Source organism: Cricetulus griseus (assembly GCF_003668045.3).
Source record: "Cricetulus griseus strain 17A/GY chromosome 1 unlocalized genomic scaffold, alternate assembly CriGri-PICRH-1.0 chr1_0, whole genome shotgun sequence".
Taxonomy (NCBI): Eukaryota; Metazoa; Chordata; class Mammalia; order Rodentia; family Cricetidae; genus Cricetulus; species Cricetulus griseus.
In genome coordinates, this window is record NW_023276806.1 from 49,034,898 (window position 1) to 49,048,797 (window position 13,900).

A 13,900-nucleotide genomic window follows, 5' to 3' on the forward strand; every position below is an offset into this window, starting at 1 on the left:
GCAGTGGTGTTTGTTCTTGTGAAACATACAGCAGCTGGAATGAGAATTCAGATTGCTTGCTTGTTCAAATCCTACAGAAGTGGCGGTGGTAACGTCTTAAGTGGGGGTATGCTGATGCCCTCAAGTTCAGCCAGACACTCTTACAGTATAGCTAAGCAGTTACAGAGAAAGGAAAGTGGGAACACAGGGTGGGGGAGTGGGATAATAAAGACGGTCATTTCTGAATGAATGCCCTAGAAATGAGCAGGCTCACATGCTTTCTCCAGTGATGCGGGTCTCTGAGCAGAGGCATATTGATCTGCTAGTAAAAACCCAGGGGCAGGTTTAATTTTTAAGTTTATCGATCAATGTAAGGAAGTTTTGCTGATACACTTTGAGATAGTTTATTCTAATAACCAAGTGTGATAGTACATCGGTTGCCGCCAACCACAGCAGCTTCCATGTGCTTTCCCTTCAGTTAGATTTGTGCTCTTGAGAATGGCCCTGCGAAGTAGGTAAGGAAGTGACCTTCATTATATAGGCGAGGGAATTTTGCTACAGAAAAATTTCTACTGTGCTAAGCAGAACCAGTACTGGAGCCTGGGTCTTACGATTCTTGGCCACACATTCTTTAAACTGTACTAGCCACACTACTTGAAAACAGTTGTAAGCATGCCTTCTGTGTCTCCAACAAAATGGGCTTATTCGTCATGTGCTGGTTCTTGTTGATTAGTTTTCTGTAAACAGCCTCTCAGTTTCTAAGCCTGCTTGTAGAATGTACATCTGAGGAACTGAGCATTAAAACAGCCCACAGTCCTTGAGGTTTTCTTTGATGATAATGTCTGTAACTGCATCAAACACAAATTTGACATTCTGTGTGTCTGTAGCACAGGTCATGTGACTGTAGATTTCTTTGACATCTTTTTTCATGTTGAGGTCAAGGAACTGGCTCTTGATATAATTCCCAGCATCCTCATAGGAGTTGTTCCCTGGTTTAAAAGAAATTAGTAAAATGGAATAAATCACCCTAAGTGCTCAATTTTCAGGTGTCTAATTTGCTTCTTGAAGTATTGCATTAGACAGATGTGGTCAGGGATTGTCAGGGGAGCGGGGGCTCTGTCATTCATGCAGGTGACTGTCAGGGGAGCAGGGGCTCTGTCATTCATGCAGGTGACTGTCAGGGGAGTGGGGGCTCTGTCATTCATGCAGGTGACTGTCAGGGGAGCAGGGGCTCTGTCATTTATGCAGGTGACTGTCAGGGGAGTGGGGGCTCTGTCATTCATGCAGGTGACTGTCAGGGGAGTGGGGGCTTTGTTGTGCCTGCAGGTGACTGTGGGGAGTGGGGACTGTCCTGCCTGCAGGTGGCTGTCAGGAGTAATGCTCTGTGGAGCCTGCCGGTACTTCTCACTTGAGTGAAACAAGGAAAAGGAGGAAAGGTCTCTGTGTCTCCTCCTTTGCCTGGTAAGTTCCTTTATGTGCTTTTGGCCTATGGGATGAGGCAATCCTATTACTACATCACTCTTGTCTGCAGCAGTTGGCACCTACCATCATACTCCGGAAAACAAATACTGAGGTGGACTTTCTTAATTTTCTCCTCAAAGAGGTCCTTCTTGTTGAGGAAGAGAACGATGGAAGTGGCCGCAAAGAACTTGTGGTTACAGATGCTGTTGAACAGGTGCAGAGACTCATGCATGCGATTCTGGTGAAGAAACATTGTGGGAATAGCAGATCAGCTTGTGGGATGAGCGTCTGTTTATTCCTGTTCTAACTGAACAGACCAGTGTTCCAAATATAAAGGGAAAGCAAGGGAACAGATCATCTGTTTTTAGTGTGGTGGGGTACAACCAAACATTCAAATTTCCTTTCTGTCATTTTAATAGCTCTGATTTGAGGGAGGTTATTAGCATCCCAGAGTCTCTGTTTCCTCATAGTTATGAATGCTAAAGAGGACATGTGTCTGTGGTACCCATGGTAGTAGCTGGCTATAAGAATAACTGTATGTGGAGATCTTTAGCTGCCAGAGTCCAGGTAATATCCGTGGGGCCTGCAACCAAGCCCAGATTAGCACTTTGTTACTTGCTTTTGCTAGCTTATGTCAGGGGATGCCAGATTTCATCTGGGGCATGACTGTGACATGGATTCTTTAGCCCCAGTGCCAAAGGTAAAGGCTGGAAGTGTTTCCCAGTACCAAACCATCAGCACTTCTTCCTTCTTCTCTCATAGCTACTTTGAAAGAGGAGAGACATGTGTCCGCAGAGTCCAGCATTAGCCAGTACCCACATCAGGTGAGCATTTAGGGAATAGGCCAGTAGGGACCTGAAGTGTGCCATCAGCTGACTTGAATTCATTTTTGTCATCTAATCAGGGAAAACTGATATGCAGCCTTTCCTCACTGTCAATGCTCCTGCTGTTGATAGTTAAGTACCTGGTAAACTTGGGGTAAAATGGAAGTGATCTTGGAATGTAAATGATGATGCTATAAGACATTTTGGCTAAAAGGTACAGAGTGCTCCATTGTGAACCCTACCAGTTAAGGAGAAGGAAAGAGAACCAAAGCTGGAGTGACAGTGGGCTAAAAGCTGTGATTTTCTGTTGAGTAGCTGGCCAACATGGACATTAGTGTTTTCACATCTTTGACTTCATCTCAAAACTCGGGAGAAGGGAACTGGCATATAGATAGACTTCTTAAGTCCCTGCACTGCCTACTTCATCTCTCTGCCTCCAATTAGTATCACTTCCTCTTGAGCTTTGTGATGGCTTTAAAATGCTTGGATTCCTATTCTCAGACCGAACTCACGCTCAGTAAATTTGGAGCTTTGAAGTGCTAACCTAGAACCTACAGCAGAAAAGGAGTTTTCTGGAGTTATTAGTAAACTGAGGCAGAGATTGCTCTGCTAGGAGATGCCTAGGCTGTCAGTGTTAGCCAGTTGGGCAGTGAAATGACAAGGTTTGGAGAAGGGGGTCATGAAATCCAGTGCCACTGAAACTGGTATAGACACCACTCACCACTTGGTCATCCTCCACCAGCACCATGTCATAGGCACTGAGAGCGGCACATGAAATCCAATGCCACTGAAACTGAAATAAACACCACTCACCACTTCATCATCCTCCACCAGCACCATGTCATAGGCGCTGAGAGCGGCACAGAAAATAATGCAGGTGACTCCCTCAAAGCAGTGGATCCATTTCTTCCTCTCTGATCTCTGCCCTCCCACGTCAAACATCCTAAGGGAAGAAACGGCTGTTCTCATGGGTGTGGCCACCATGTGACTCACTTGCCTTTGGTATTCACCCGGAGAGGCGGCTGCTTGGTGGGGCCAGTTAGTAGCAAAATCAGAAACAGGAGAAGCGAAAGGAGGAGAACAGTAATTTGGATTGGGCTTCAGCAAAGGCCAAGAAACATGCTGTGAGACCTGGGATGCCCCAGAGGACTGAATGCTGACCTGAAATTCAAATCTTTCACAGAAAACTTGGTTTCGATGATGCCTGTGGTTTTGACTCTGGATCGAAGCACATCCTGCTCATTGGGGAGGTAGTCAGGGTCTGTAATCCGGTCCAGCTGGTTCAGGTAGCTAGCAAAAGAGAGTGGCATTGGTGATATTACAGTCTTCGAAGTCAAGGCTAAAGGAGGCCAAGGTTGTCCCCCTAAGTCACACAGCTGATACAGTGATAAAAGCAGGACTGGAATCCACAGCCCTGAATCCAGGGCTGTGCAAACCCTTGTGTTCTCAGGAAAGAAAGAGGGTGAAGGGCCACACCTCCAGGAGGGAAGTGTTCTGTTCTCCTGACTAAGCCTTTCTAGACCCTTGAATAAGACTTGTTTATATATGTGTCCAAAGTTCCATCAAGAGACAGGAAATAGATTGAAAGAGAATCTGAAGACACAAGACAAGGCAGTGTGTGCACCTTCTCTCCTGAGTCAAACAGGAATATGAACACACTTTGATATTTGGAGATATTAAGGCATTATTAAATATTTAGGTATGATGATATGATTTCTTCTTTGCATTTTAAATACATAATGAAATTGTTAGGATGAAGTGATAGCTGCAGAGTATTTTAAAATAATCCAGTGGGAGGGGTGTTAAGTGAGCTAAGAAAGGCCATGAATCAACTGCAAACTGGACGGTTCACTGTGTATTCCACTTTTGTATGTTTAGAAGTTTTCATAAGAACATGAGGGGGTTCACAAAGGGTACAAAGAGGGCAGATATGAAGTAAAATGACTTAATATGGAGAGGGAAGGAAAACTGACATTTCTGTTGTATGCCATATATTCTCACAAGTAAATTCTCACTAAATCCTAGAAGACTAGGAGACTCATGTTCCCACTTTATAGATAAAGGAGAACTTCGGAGGGATTACTTGGGTGACTGAGGCAGGAGGGCTGAGTTTCAGGCCAGCTTTGGCTACAAAGTAAGACTGTATCTCAACCTGAAATAAGAAAGCCCAGTGGCAGGGCTGGATAGATGGCTCAGAGGTTAAGAGCACTGACTGCTCTTCCAGAGGTCCTGAGTTCAATTCCCAGCAACCACATGGTGGCTCACAACCATCCATTATGAGATCTGGTGCCCTCTTCTGGTGTGCAGATATACATGGAAGCAGAATGTTGTATACATCATAAATAAATAAAATCTTTAAAAAAAGAAAGAAAGAAAAAAAGCCCAGTGGCATACTATAGAAACTCAGCTTTGTAGTTGTGTGGACCTGAACCCAAGTGCAGCCTCTGCTGTTTATGTACACAGTCTTTGCCAAGTTAACTAACTTCATCTGACTGCAGGTTTTCTACTAGAAAATGGGGTTAATGTATCTTGAAGGCTAGTGTACAAACAAGGGCCCTGAGATAGAGTGTATGTTGTGCACCTAGCAGGGAAGAGAGGATTCCAGAAACTAAATGATAACATTATTGCAAGATGAGGTAACAGGGTAAACATGGGTTTGTTTGGTCTTAAAACTCATGCCCACTTCTGGTACTGCACTGTTGAGGGTTGATAACTGTGTCCCTTATCTTTTTGGAACCAGCTTTGCAAAGTTGATGGTCTCAGTGTCTGGCCATCTTTCTTTGGTTTGCCTCTTGAGATAGGGCCAAGGACTGCTAAGCAGAGCTCCTGTTTTGAATTTTGTATCTTCAGCTTCATAGGCTGCAGAGAGGCAGTATAAAGAAATGCAAAACAGGGAAACGGGCCGATGTCTCTATAGTTCAGTTTGTGGGTCTGCAGCTCCCACTGCCTGGAACTTAAGGCTGGGTGAGATTTCTCCTGAGCATCATTCCCCCCTCCTCCCCATAGTCTTACTAAGACGCTGAGTCATTGAGCTGGAACTCTGCAGCTCTGTCAAAGCAGGCTTGAACTCCACTGTCCTTCCACAACTTCCTGATGACCTCCACCAGCTCAGGAGGCATGGTCCCCTCCTCAGTGGAGTCGGCCAGGTTGTTGAGCTGTCGACCCGAATCCTGTGTAATCCAGAAATGTGGTTGAGAATGAGCGGGGAGGACTTTAGTGACTTTCCAGGTGGTTTCTGGGAACTTACTGAACGGAAAGCATGCTGCATTACTACCAAAGCCTAAGGTAGAACAGTCTGAGTAAAGGCACAGTTTAAGGAAACATGCTAATTTACTTCAGATGTAGCCAGCCCTGGGATGCGCCTAGAGGACAGTCCCAGATGATCTTTCAGGTTAGGCTGAAATGATAGGTCCTTTGCTGCAGGGACTGGCAATTTAAAATCGGCCCTGCAATACATAACCTAGTGTATTTCAGTGTATAGCTTGTAAAAGTCCCATGGCTAGTGCAAGAAGCTCAGAGAGAGAATTTAAGTGATAAAATAAGATTAAAAAGCAAAAAGTTGCTGGGGTTTGAATTTGTAAACATTTGTTATAAAGGTAGAGGTTGTTTACTCTCCTAGGACTAAGATGATTTGAAGATTAGCAGATGCGATTTGAGTTACACAGAACTTTTTCTTACCCGACTTACCTTGTGGTTTGTTGCTCTCTTGTCTATTTCTTCTCCTGCTTCCACCCTGAACCAGATAACATTAATCACGTACCGCACAACTTGCTTCAGCATAGTCAATGCCTAGTGTGGACATGGCTCTGATGATAGCCAGGATGGACTGCAACACGTTCCCATAGATGACAGATTTGAACTCTAGGCATTCTTCTGGTGAGTATCCATCCTGGTGAATGATCCTTCAAGGAACAGACACTAAACTTTTAGCAGGGCCTGAGGAACCAGACCTAAGAGATTGGAATTCTGGGGAGGATATAAGGGTCATAGGAAACCACCTGTATTTCTTCTACTGCTGTCTCCAAGTGCAGGGTAAGGGGAGGGATGTGGAAAATCAGGTCCTTTGGAGCTAAGGACCCTTCTGCTCAACATCATGACCCGCTCCACTGACTCCCACACCTTGGTGCCCCCCCCCCCCGTTATGTTGCCACTCACTTCATCTGTTTGACGATGGTGCTCTTTCCTGACTCTCCAGCACCTGGAAGGGAAATGTCCATGCTGTCAGTTCCCACCAGTTCTCCTCGATGGTCCAGAAGATGGTATGTGAACAGTGCTTTCTGGGAGACTTACCGAGAGACACCATGAGCTCAGGCCATTCAACCTGGATTTAGAGCAGCTTGTCCCCATTAACACTATTTGCACTGAGGACTGGATTTTCCTTTTTTTTTTTTTATGGCTGTCCTATACATTGTAAGCTGTTTAGAACCATTCCTGGTCTCTACCCACTAGAGGCCACTAACATCCCACTCTTAGTTGTGACAACCAAGTATCTCCAAATGTTTTGTGGCCTCTGGGACTCAAGAAGTCTCTCCATTGGGAACCACTGATAGATCATATAAATTCCTTTAAAATATTCACACTGCCTATTTTTGACACAGGCAATAATCTTGATTAGGATTGGAAAGAGCTGGGGCTCTTCACTGAGATAATTTTCCCTACCATGATGGTGTCTGTTATTGACTAAAACATTCTAATGTCCTTATTTAGGCGGTCCTCTTACCCATCAAGAACTCACATTCCTTCCTGATCCCTAAGTCTCCTCCCACCTTGCCTGTGCTTGTTTCTTCTAAGCTGCTTATCCTGAACCTAGACAATCTGCTTAGGCTTAAAAGATCTGTCTGTCAGCCTCTGTTCCTGTATGTGACTGCTGAATTCCTCAGTCTGGGTCCATCAGCCCCTGTTCCTGTGTGTAACTCCTGAATTCCTCAGAGCCTGGGTCCAGCTTACAAATAGGCCCCACCGACCCCCACACCCTTTTGCTTTACTGCTCCGGCCCCCAGGTTCTTTAGAGAAACCCAGACAGCTTTCTGCTGCATAGATCCAGCAACCCCACCTCAGTAGTACCATTGGCGTTTTTGTTTCTGGGGTTTTTCTTGAGCCAGGTGTCAGTTTCTTATTTTCTATTTGAAACCATGATCTGCTTCCATGATTGACCTACAGAGGTCCTTTTCTCATCTCTGCACCAACCAGTGATGTGCTTAGAATGTGTCAAGTTGACGAGCCTTCCAGATGTCAGTGGCAATTTCTTACTAGAAAGCCAGGAGGGCATTCTGTTGTTAAAGATTCCATCTTTCCTGTGGCCCTCCCCTCCCTACCAGGTTCTCCAGCATTTATTTTGAAAGCAAGGACAAGAATCCAGTCTACATGGCAGAGATCAGTAGGCTTATCCTTGAGACTATGTGTTGGGGTCATGTGACTTTATGGATCCATGGCTGAGAAAGAGTTCTGTTTACTTATTGTATGCCATAGTTTTCTGACAGCAGGATTGGTGTGTGCCTGCATGGCCAGGGTTCTTGGTAGTTGTTGAACCAAAAAAAGGCTGTTGTTGCAGTTGGGTAGCCCAGCTTTGTCTTTGCACTATTCATAGTTCAAGGAAAAGTAAAACAATTCCAGTGCCCCTGGCATTCTGGGTCCCTTGTGGTGACTGTGCAGGCTCCATATTAACTTAGCTCTAAGCTCTGCTTGGTTTTTTAGCTTGAGACTGGACCAGGATGAGAAGAACACATGTGGGGTTGGCCAGCCCCCATCAACCCACCAGAAAATCAAAGAAAATGAACCACTAGTTCATCTGCTCATGTCACTCACCAAGCAATAGCAGCTTCACGGTCTTGGCTTCCTTATCAGCATCCTCCTGCAGCTTCTTTTCCAGCTCCTTGGACCTCTTGGCAAGTTCTTTGTCCTCAGCACTGATTCCACTCCCCATCTCTGTTGTCTCCTCAGAGAAAAACTGCTTTCTCTAGCTCTTAAAGTTTTCCAGTAAGGCTCCTGTCTGTGAGACAGAGAAGAAGAAGAAGAAGAAGAAGAAGAAGAAGAAGAAGAAGAAGAAGAAGAAGAAGAAGAAGAAGAAGAAGAAGAAGAAGAAGAAGACCAGGATGGGATAGAGTAACATTGTCTTGCTCCCATAAAAGTTGGATGAGAGTGCAGACTTCTAGTTCTTGCTCTCTGCCTACCGTGGTTTGAGACTCTTCTACTCCAGCTGGAGAACTACTTCTTAATCTAGGGATTGTCTTTTATATCTAGCAGCATGACAGGGTAAGCCAATTAAAAGCTCTGCCAGTAAAAGGTCGAAGACTCTGACGGTCTACAGTGAGGGAAATGATCTGGGTTTTGACACAGCAGGGTAGAATGCAGGTACTGGGGCTCTGGGAGGAAATGGCCATCTTCTTACCTTCTGAAGAGCTCATCACCTAAAAGTCTCTGTTCCTGTGGATTCACTTGCATTGGAGAGCTGAAGGTTGTGGGTACTCCCCAAGTTGAGTCTTCAGATTATACAAGGTCTTGGTTTTTGGCAAAGACACGTGCTGCTCCAGGGGCTATTATTTTCCCTTTGTGCTGGTTTATCTCTCAGGATGCTGAGAGAGATGGGGGGGGGGTGGAGGGAGGGAAGGAAGGAGTTCGTTTCTTTGGGGTTTTTGTTTGTTTGTTTGTTTGTTTTGTTTTGTTTTTTGAGACAGTGTTTCTCTGTGTATCCTTGTTTGTCCTGGAACTCACTAAGTAGACCAGCCTGATCTCTGACTCAGAGAGATCCACCTGCCTCTGCCACCTGAGTGAGTGCTGATACTAAAGGCACATGCCACCACAACACTTACCATTTCATAAGGTTCTTTGTTTTCCTGATTTATGCACCTCTGTACATTTCTTCCATTCACAGTCTAACCCTGATTTACCTTGAATTTGTGGCTTACTAGTGGGTCCTAATCAAATATTTGGTAAATGAAAACATGAAGGAAAGGGAGTTCGTGAGAGGAATTTTGTTTACCTCCCCTTTCCCCACATCAGCTTCACTTGGTTAAGTGAACTTCATTGGTATTTTGTGTGGGTAGAATGTCAGTGTCACCTTACACAACAAACTTCTCCCTTGGGCAGTTGGACTCTGCCTACGGAGAGGCTGGGATATCTCTGTCACCTCGCCCATATCTTGGCTGTCATGTGGTAGTGAGGGTGCAACCTACTAGTTGCCTCGAAGACACTGAACATACCTCATTGGCCAGAGTTCTCAGGGCCAGTAGTTTTATTTAATTGGTTCTTTCCAGGGCAGCCCCCTCACCTACAGCTACTTTAGAACAGTGGTTCTCAACCTTCCAAATGCTTCTATCCTCTTAATACAGTTCCTCATGTTGTGGTGACCCCCAACCATAAAATTATTTTCGGTGCTACTTTACAACTGTAGTTTTGCTACTATTACTGTAAATGTCTGATATGTCGGATAGCTGATATGCGACCCCTGTGAAAAAGCCATTCAACCCCTCAGGAGTCGTGACCCACCGGTTGAGAACCGCTTCTTTAGACCGTTACTACCCATATGCAATGCAAGGAACAGCCACATCAGATGCCCTAGAAGTTTCTTAGGAAGGCAGTCTCAGACCTCAGCTCAGAAAGTCCAAGAAATAATCTGCATTTTAACAATACCTCTGGTGACCCACAGGGCTTTAAGGTTGGGAAGAACTGCCCTAAGGAACTGTTTCTCCCCAAACTTGTCTACTCCTTATGTCTGTTTCCTGAAATATGGTTGTAAAATAGTTTAGAATGCTTTCCAGGGTGTGTTTTAGAATCTAAGAATTTCAGTTACTATCATTTTTGGAGCCTGAAATGAAGCTAATGTATGTGGTTATTATCATCTGGCAAGTTTGAAAACTCCACCCTACAAAAGTCCAATTTGGGATGTATACATTGGCATTTAGTGGAAAGATTGTTTTTTTTTATTTTATTTATTTTATTTATTTTTATTTTTATTTTTATTTTTTTTTGCTATGTCTCAGGTAGCCTAGGGTAGCCTTGGACCTGTACTGAAAGATGACCTTGAATTTCTAAATCCCTACCCCCAAGCCCAGTTTATTTGGTGCTGGAGATCAAATCCAGGCCCATGTGCATGCCAGGCAAATTCTCTACCAACTAAGCTACATCCCCAGTCCCAAATGTTTTGTTTGTTTTTAAAGACTGATTAAATTGCTTTGAAGTACAGTTCAGGCATGAGATTTAAATTTTCCCTCATGTGATTCACAGGTAGAGCCAAGGTGGGAAAAAAAAAAAAAAAACAAAAGCAAAAACCCTTAAGATAAACAGACTAAATTTGCACCGTTAGTCGGTTGAGGAAAGAGGAAGAGAATCTAGCCCCTGCTTCCCCAAACTGGACACCGGGAGCCGTGCTTCTCATCTTCCTTTGCCCACCTTCCAGTTAAGACTCTGGCAGACTAATGAGAAATAGCTGACTGGGAAATCTTGCTTTCCCAGTCGAAGATTGGCAAGTGCTTAGTGACTTAAGGGCAAACAAGAGTCTCTGAAATTGTGACTGTTTTGGAATCCTAGCTAGGAGGTTCCAGTAATTATACCACCAGCACTGCCCTGGTAATTTACACCATGACCAGACCTGTGCTGAAGGCCCAACTGTTCAAAGGAAGGGGCAGCAGAGGACTGTGCTGGACCATTTCTGTGCCTTTGCTGCAGGTGGCTTTGCAGCTTATTTCAGGTCAATAGTTTAGTAAATAGAGAAGTCAATAGTCCTCCTTTTCCTAACGCCATCCCACTGGGTGAGAAAAAGAACAGAACCATTGAGCAAATGGGGAAACCACAGACAGGTGCCTGTGCTTGATTAACACATGGAGAAACACTTGCACCCTTTCCTGTGCCAGCTGCTGTTGCTACAGGCTCAGGTTCTACCTCTGCTTGATCTGTAGCCATAGGAGGAAGCTCTCCACTCTCACACTTGTGCTGAGAGATCTCCTGCCTTCCCTGTGGTTGGTTGTCACATTTGATTCTTACATTTAGGGACAGTATCCTGGTGAAGAAGGCAGGGCACAGGAAGTACAGTGCCTGTTTTGAAGGTGAGTGAAGCCTAGAATAGTGACGCCCCTCTGCATGAGGGTGTGTGGACGGAACCCAGGTATTTGGTTTACAGCCCTAGATGGCCACATCATTTTTGGGTGAAAGCAATCTCTGTTCCTGGAGAATTTGGGCATGTTTCCTAAGTGAAGGAGATCTCAGGCTCCGCCACACGTTTATTAAGAAGCTGTGCCCCCAGATGGAGTGTGGCACACTGACATGGGAAGAACTGCCTGTGGGAACTTGCAGTCTACATGAGGAGGCTGGGGAAAGCAGAGTAAGAAAACAATTAAACGGCTGATGTTAAGGTTGGGGCACTCAGAGCTGTTGAGAACTTTGCTTCCACCCCTGGTAGGAGAGGCCATTATACACACATCTGCTGTGACTTTTGAAAAATGTGTGTGTGTGTGTGTGTGTGTGTGTGTGTGTGTGTGTGTGTGTGAGAGAGAGAGAGAGAGAGAGAGAGAGAGAGAGAGAGAGAGCCAGCAGCTCATGCCCTTAACAGAGCATGCAGCAAGTTGAGAATCCCAAGTTCTTGGCTAGTCTGAGCTACAGAAGGACCACATTTTAATAACACTGATATTGAAAGCAAGGGGAGGATTGTGAAATGGACAGAGTTTCCACAGGGAGCCAGGTCGGCAGAAATGAAGGATGTGAGTCTGGAGAGAGGAAAGGTGTGAGGTAAATACAGACTTAGGGACATGAAAGGATGGGAGGGCTGGGAGATGAGGACAGGAAGGGGACATTGAGACTAGCTGGTGAAGGACCTTGCACAGAGATGACTGCATGGTGCTGTTAACGCAGTGTTGGGTGACTGATGTGAGGGAGTAAGAAGAGCGGATGCTGGGTCAAGCTTGATTCTAGAAAGGTCTGGGAATAGGATGGGGCTTAGGGAATTGCCCTGGGCCAGTGTCCCTGGGAAGCTTCAGCTGTTTTCTCCCAACTCTAGCATCTGCTAGTAGAGGTCTGTTCCTAGTCAGGGAGCAGAACATCCAGCTGAGAAGCCATGGCGGAAATCGGTTAGGAGGAGAAAGCTGTGTTTTGAGGCAGGGAAGTCCCAGAGACTGAAGTAGCAGTAAGGCTTCAATACCAGAAAGTCCAAGGCCACAGATAACCCATTCCTTCATTCCCCAGGCTCTGCTCTGCATAGACAATGAAACCCCACTGAAATTCTGCCTGTGTTGAGTAGGTGGGACACTGATGCTTAGCTGGAAGCAGAGTGAACTTCCCAACAACCACTACAGAGCACATGACCTGGAAGTAAGGGGGTGAGAAAGAGTTATATAGTGAAGGGTGTGTTGTTGCTGGTAGGACTTCAAGATGAAGGCGTTCATGAACTGGTTTGCCTGGGTTGGGTGGAGAACAGGGTTACCACCTATTAGTTGGGGAGGTAGTTAGGTCTGGACATAGACCTCGAACAGTGTGAGACTGTGACCCTTACAATTATGTCAAAATCTGCATCTTACCAGAATATAAATGAGCATCTTTATGGTCACATGGTACCTGATTAATTTTGGGATTTATTTTGTTCACTATTGGAAGCTAACATTTTCACAATGTCTAAGGGCCGGCTTCAGAATAGCCCACTTTCTAAGTCTGGGAGCTATTACAGGTGATTCCGAGAGTTCTGCAGATTTTTGTTGGTTTCCATCCTCTTGATTATACTGTAACTTTCTGTGTGTTTCTTTTCTGTGTATATCACATCTATCACAATTAGGACCATTCTATTTGTGGAGTTTTTGCATACGTCCTTTCACCTAACTTTTTGTTGTAAACATTTTCACATGATTAAAAAAAAATCTCCAAGAATAGTATTAATGGTTGTATTTCATTGCATTCATTTAAACATTCCCATTTAACTGGGAGGTGGTGGGAAGGCAGAGGCAGGCAGATCTCTGAGCTTGCAGTCAGCTTGTACAGAGTTTCAAAACAGCCAGGGCTACACAGAGAAATCCTGTCTTGGAAAACCAAAAACTGACCAAACAAACAAAATCATTCCCCTGTTGTTGGGCCTTTATGTTTCCAAATTTTCTGTGGTAAATATTGCAATATTGAACAACTTTGTGGAATTTTTCAGACAACCCTTTATTTTTACTATTAGTATTGGTTTGTTTTTGGTCTTATTTTTGGTTTTGGTTTTGTTTTTGAGATAGGGTTTCTCTGTATATGCCTGGCTGTCCTGGAACTCACTCTGTAAACAAGGCTGGCCTCTGGCACCGAACTCAAATCCTGCTGGTTCTGCCTCCCGGGATCTGGGACTGCCCAGGCTCAGAGAACTCTTTTTTTTTTTTTTTTTTTAAAGAACAGTTTTGTGATTCCCACCCCCTGAAGAAATCCCTAGAAGCTGCCATGGGATTAGCTGGGTCTGCCCATCCTCCTGAATTCTGATTGAGAAAGGTATAACTTCTTTCTTTCTTTTATTTCTTTCTCTTTCTTTTAAACATGTCTTCCCTTCTCTTGCAGGCATCTGCTGAGAGTCACAAGTTGCATGCCCTGAGCTTTTCCTTTAAACACCAATAAAATTATTTTTTGATCTTCAAAAAAAAAAATAGACTTGTTAGGAGTCAAAAACAGTAAAACTTGAGACCCTTGATTAT

At 44.6% G+C, this 13,900-nt stretch overlaps 1 protein-coding gene across 1 annotated transcript; it reads right to left on the reverse strand.

Moving 5' to 3' along the window:
* Window positions 1-323: 323 nt before the first annotated feature.
* On the reverse strand, window positions 324-8,208 carry Gnat2 (G protein subunit alpha transducin 2). Its single transcript, XM_027395479.2, has 8 exons — window positions 8,070-8,208; window positions 6,420-6,462; window positions 6,025-6,166; window positions 5,277-5,434; window positions 3,426-3,554; window positions 3,078-3,207; window positions 1,525-1,678; window positions 324-968 (listed from the first exon to the last, which is right to left on the reverse strand). Exons 1-8 carry the CDS (start codon window positions 8,185-8,187, stop codon window positions 778-780), a joined length of 1,065 nt encoding a protein of 354 aa, XP_027251280.1. The 5' UTR covers window positions 8,188-8,208; the 3' UTR covers window positions 324-777.
* Between the last annotated feature and the right edge of the window lie 5,692 nt (window positions 8,209-13,900).

What these genes read in the sequence shown, in the direction of transcription:
- Gnat2 (XM_027395479.2), bottom strand. Translation starts at nt 8,187, where the DNA reads ATGGGGAGTGGAATCAGTGCTGAGGACAAAGAACTTGCCAAGAGGTCC. An exon ending in CTCAATGACTCAGCGTCTTA is followed by an intron (nt 3,555 to 5,276) that starts GTAAGACTATGG and finishes CTCTTTTGCTAG; the next exon opens with CTACCTGAACCAGCTGGACC. An exon ending in TGGTGGAGGATGATGAAGTG is followed by an intron (nt 1,679 to 3,077) that starts GTGAGTGGTGTT and finishes TTTCTTCACCAG; the next exon opens with AATCGCATGCATGAGTCTCT.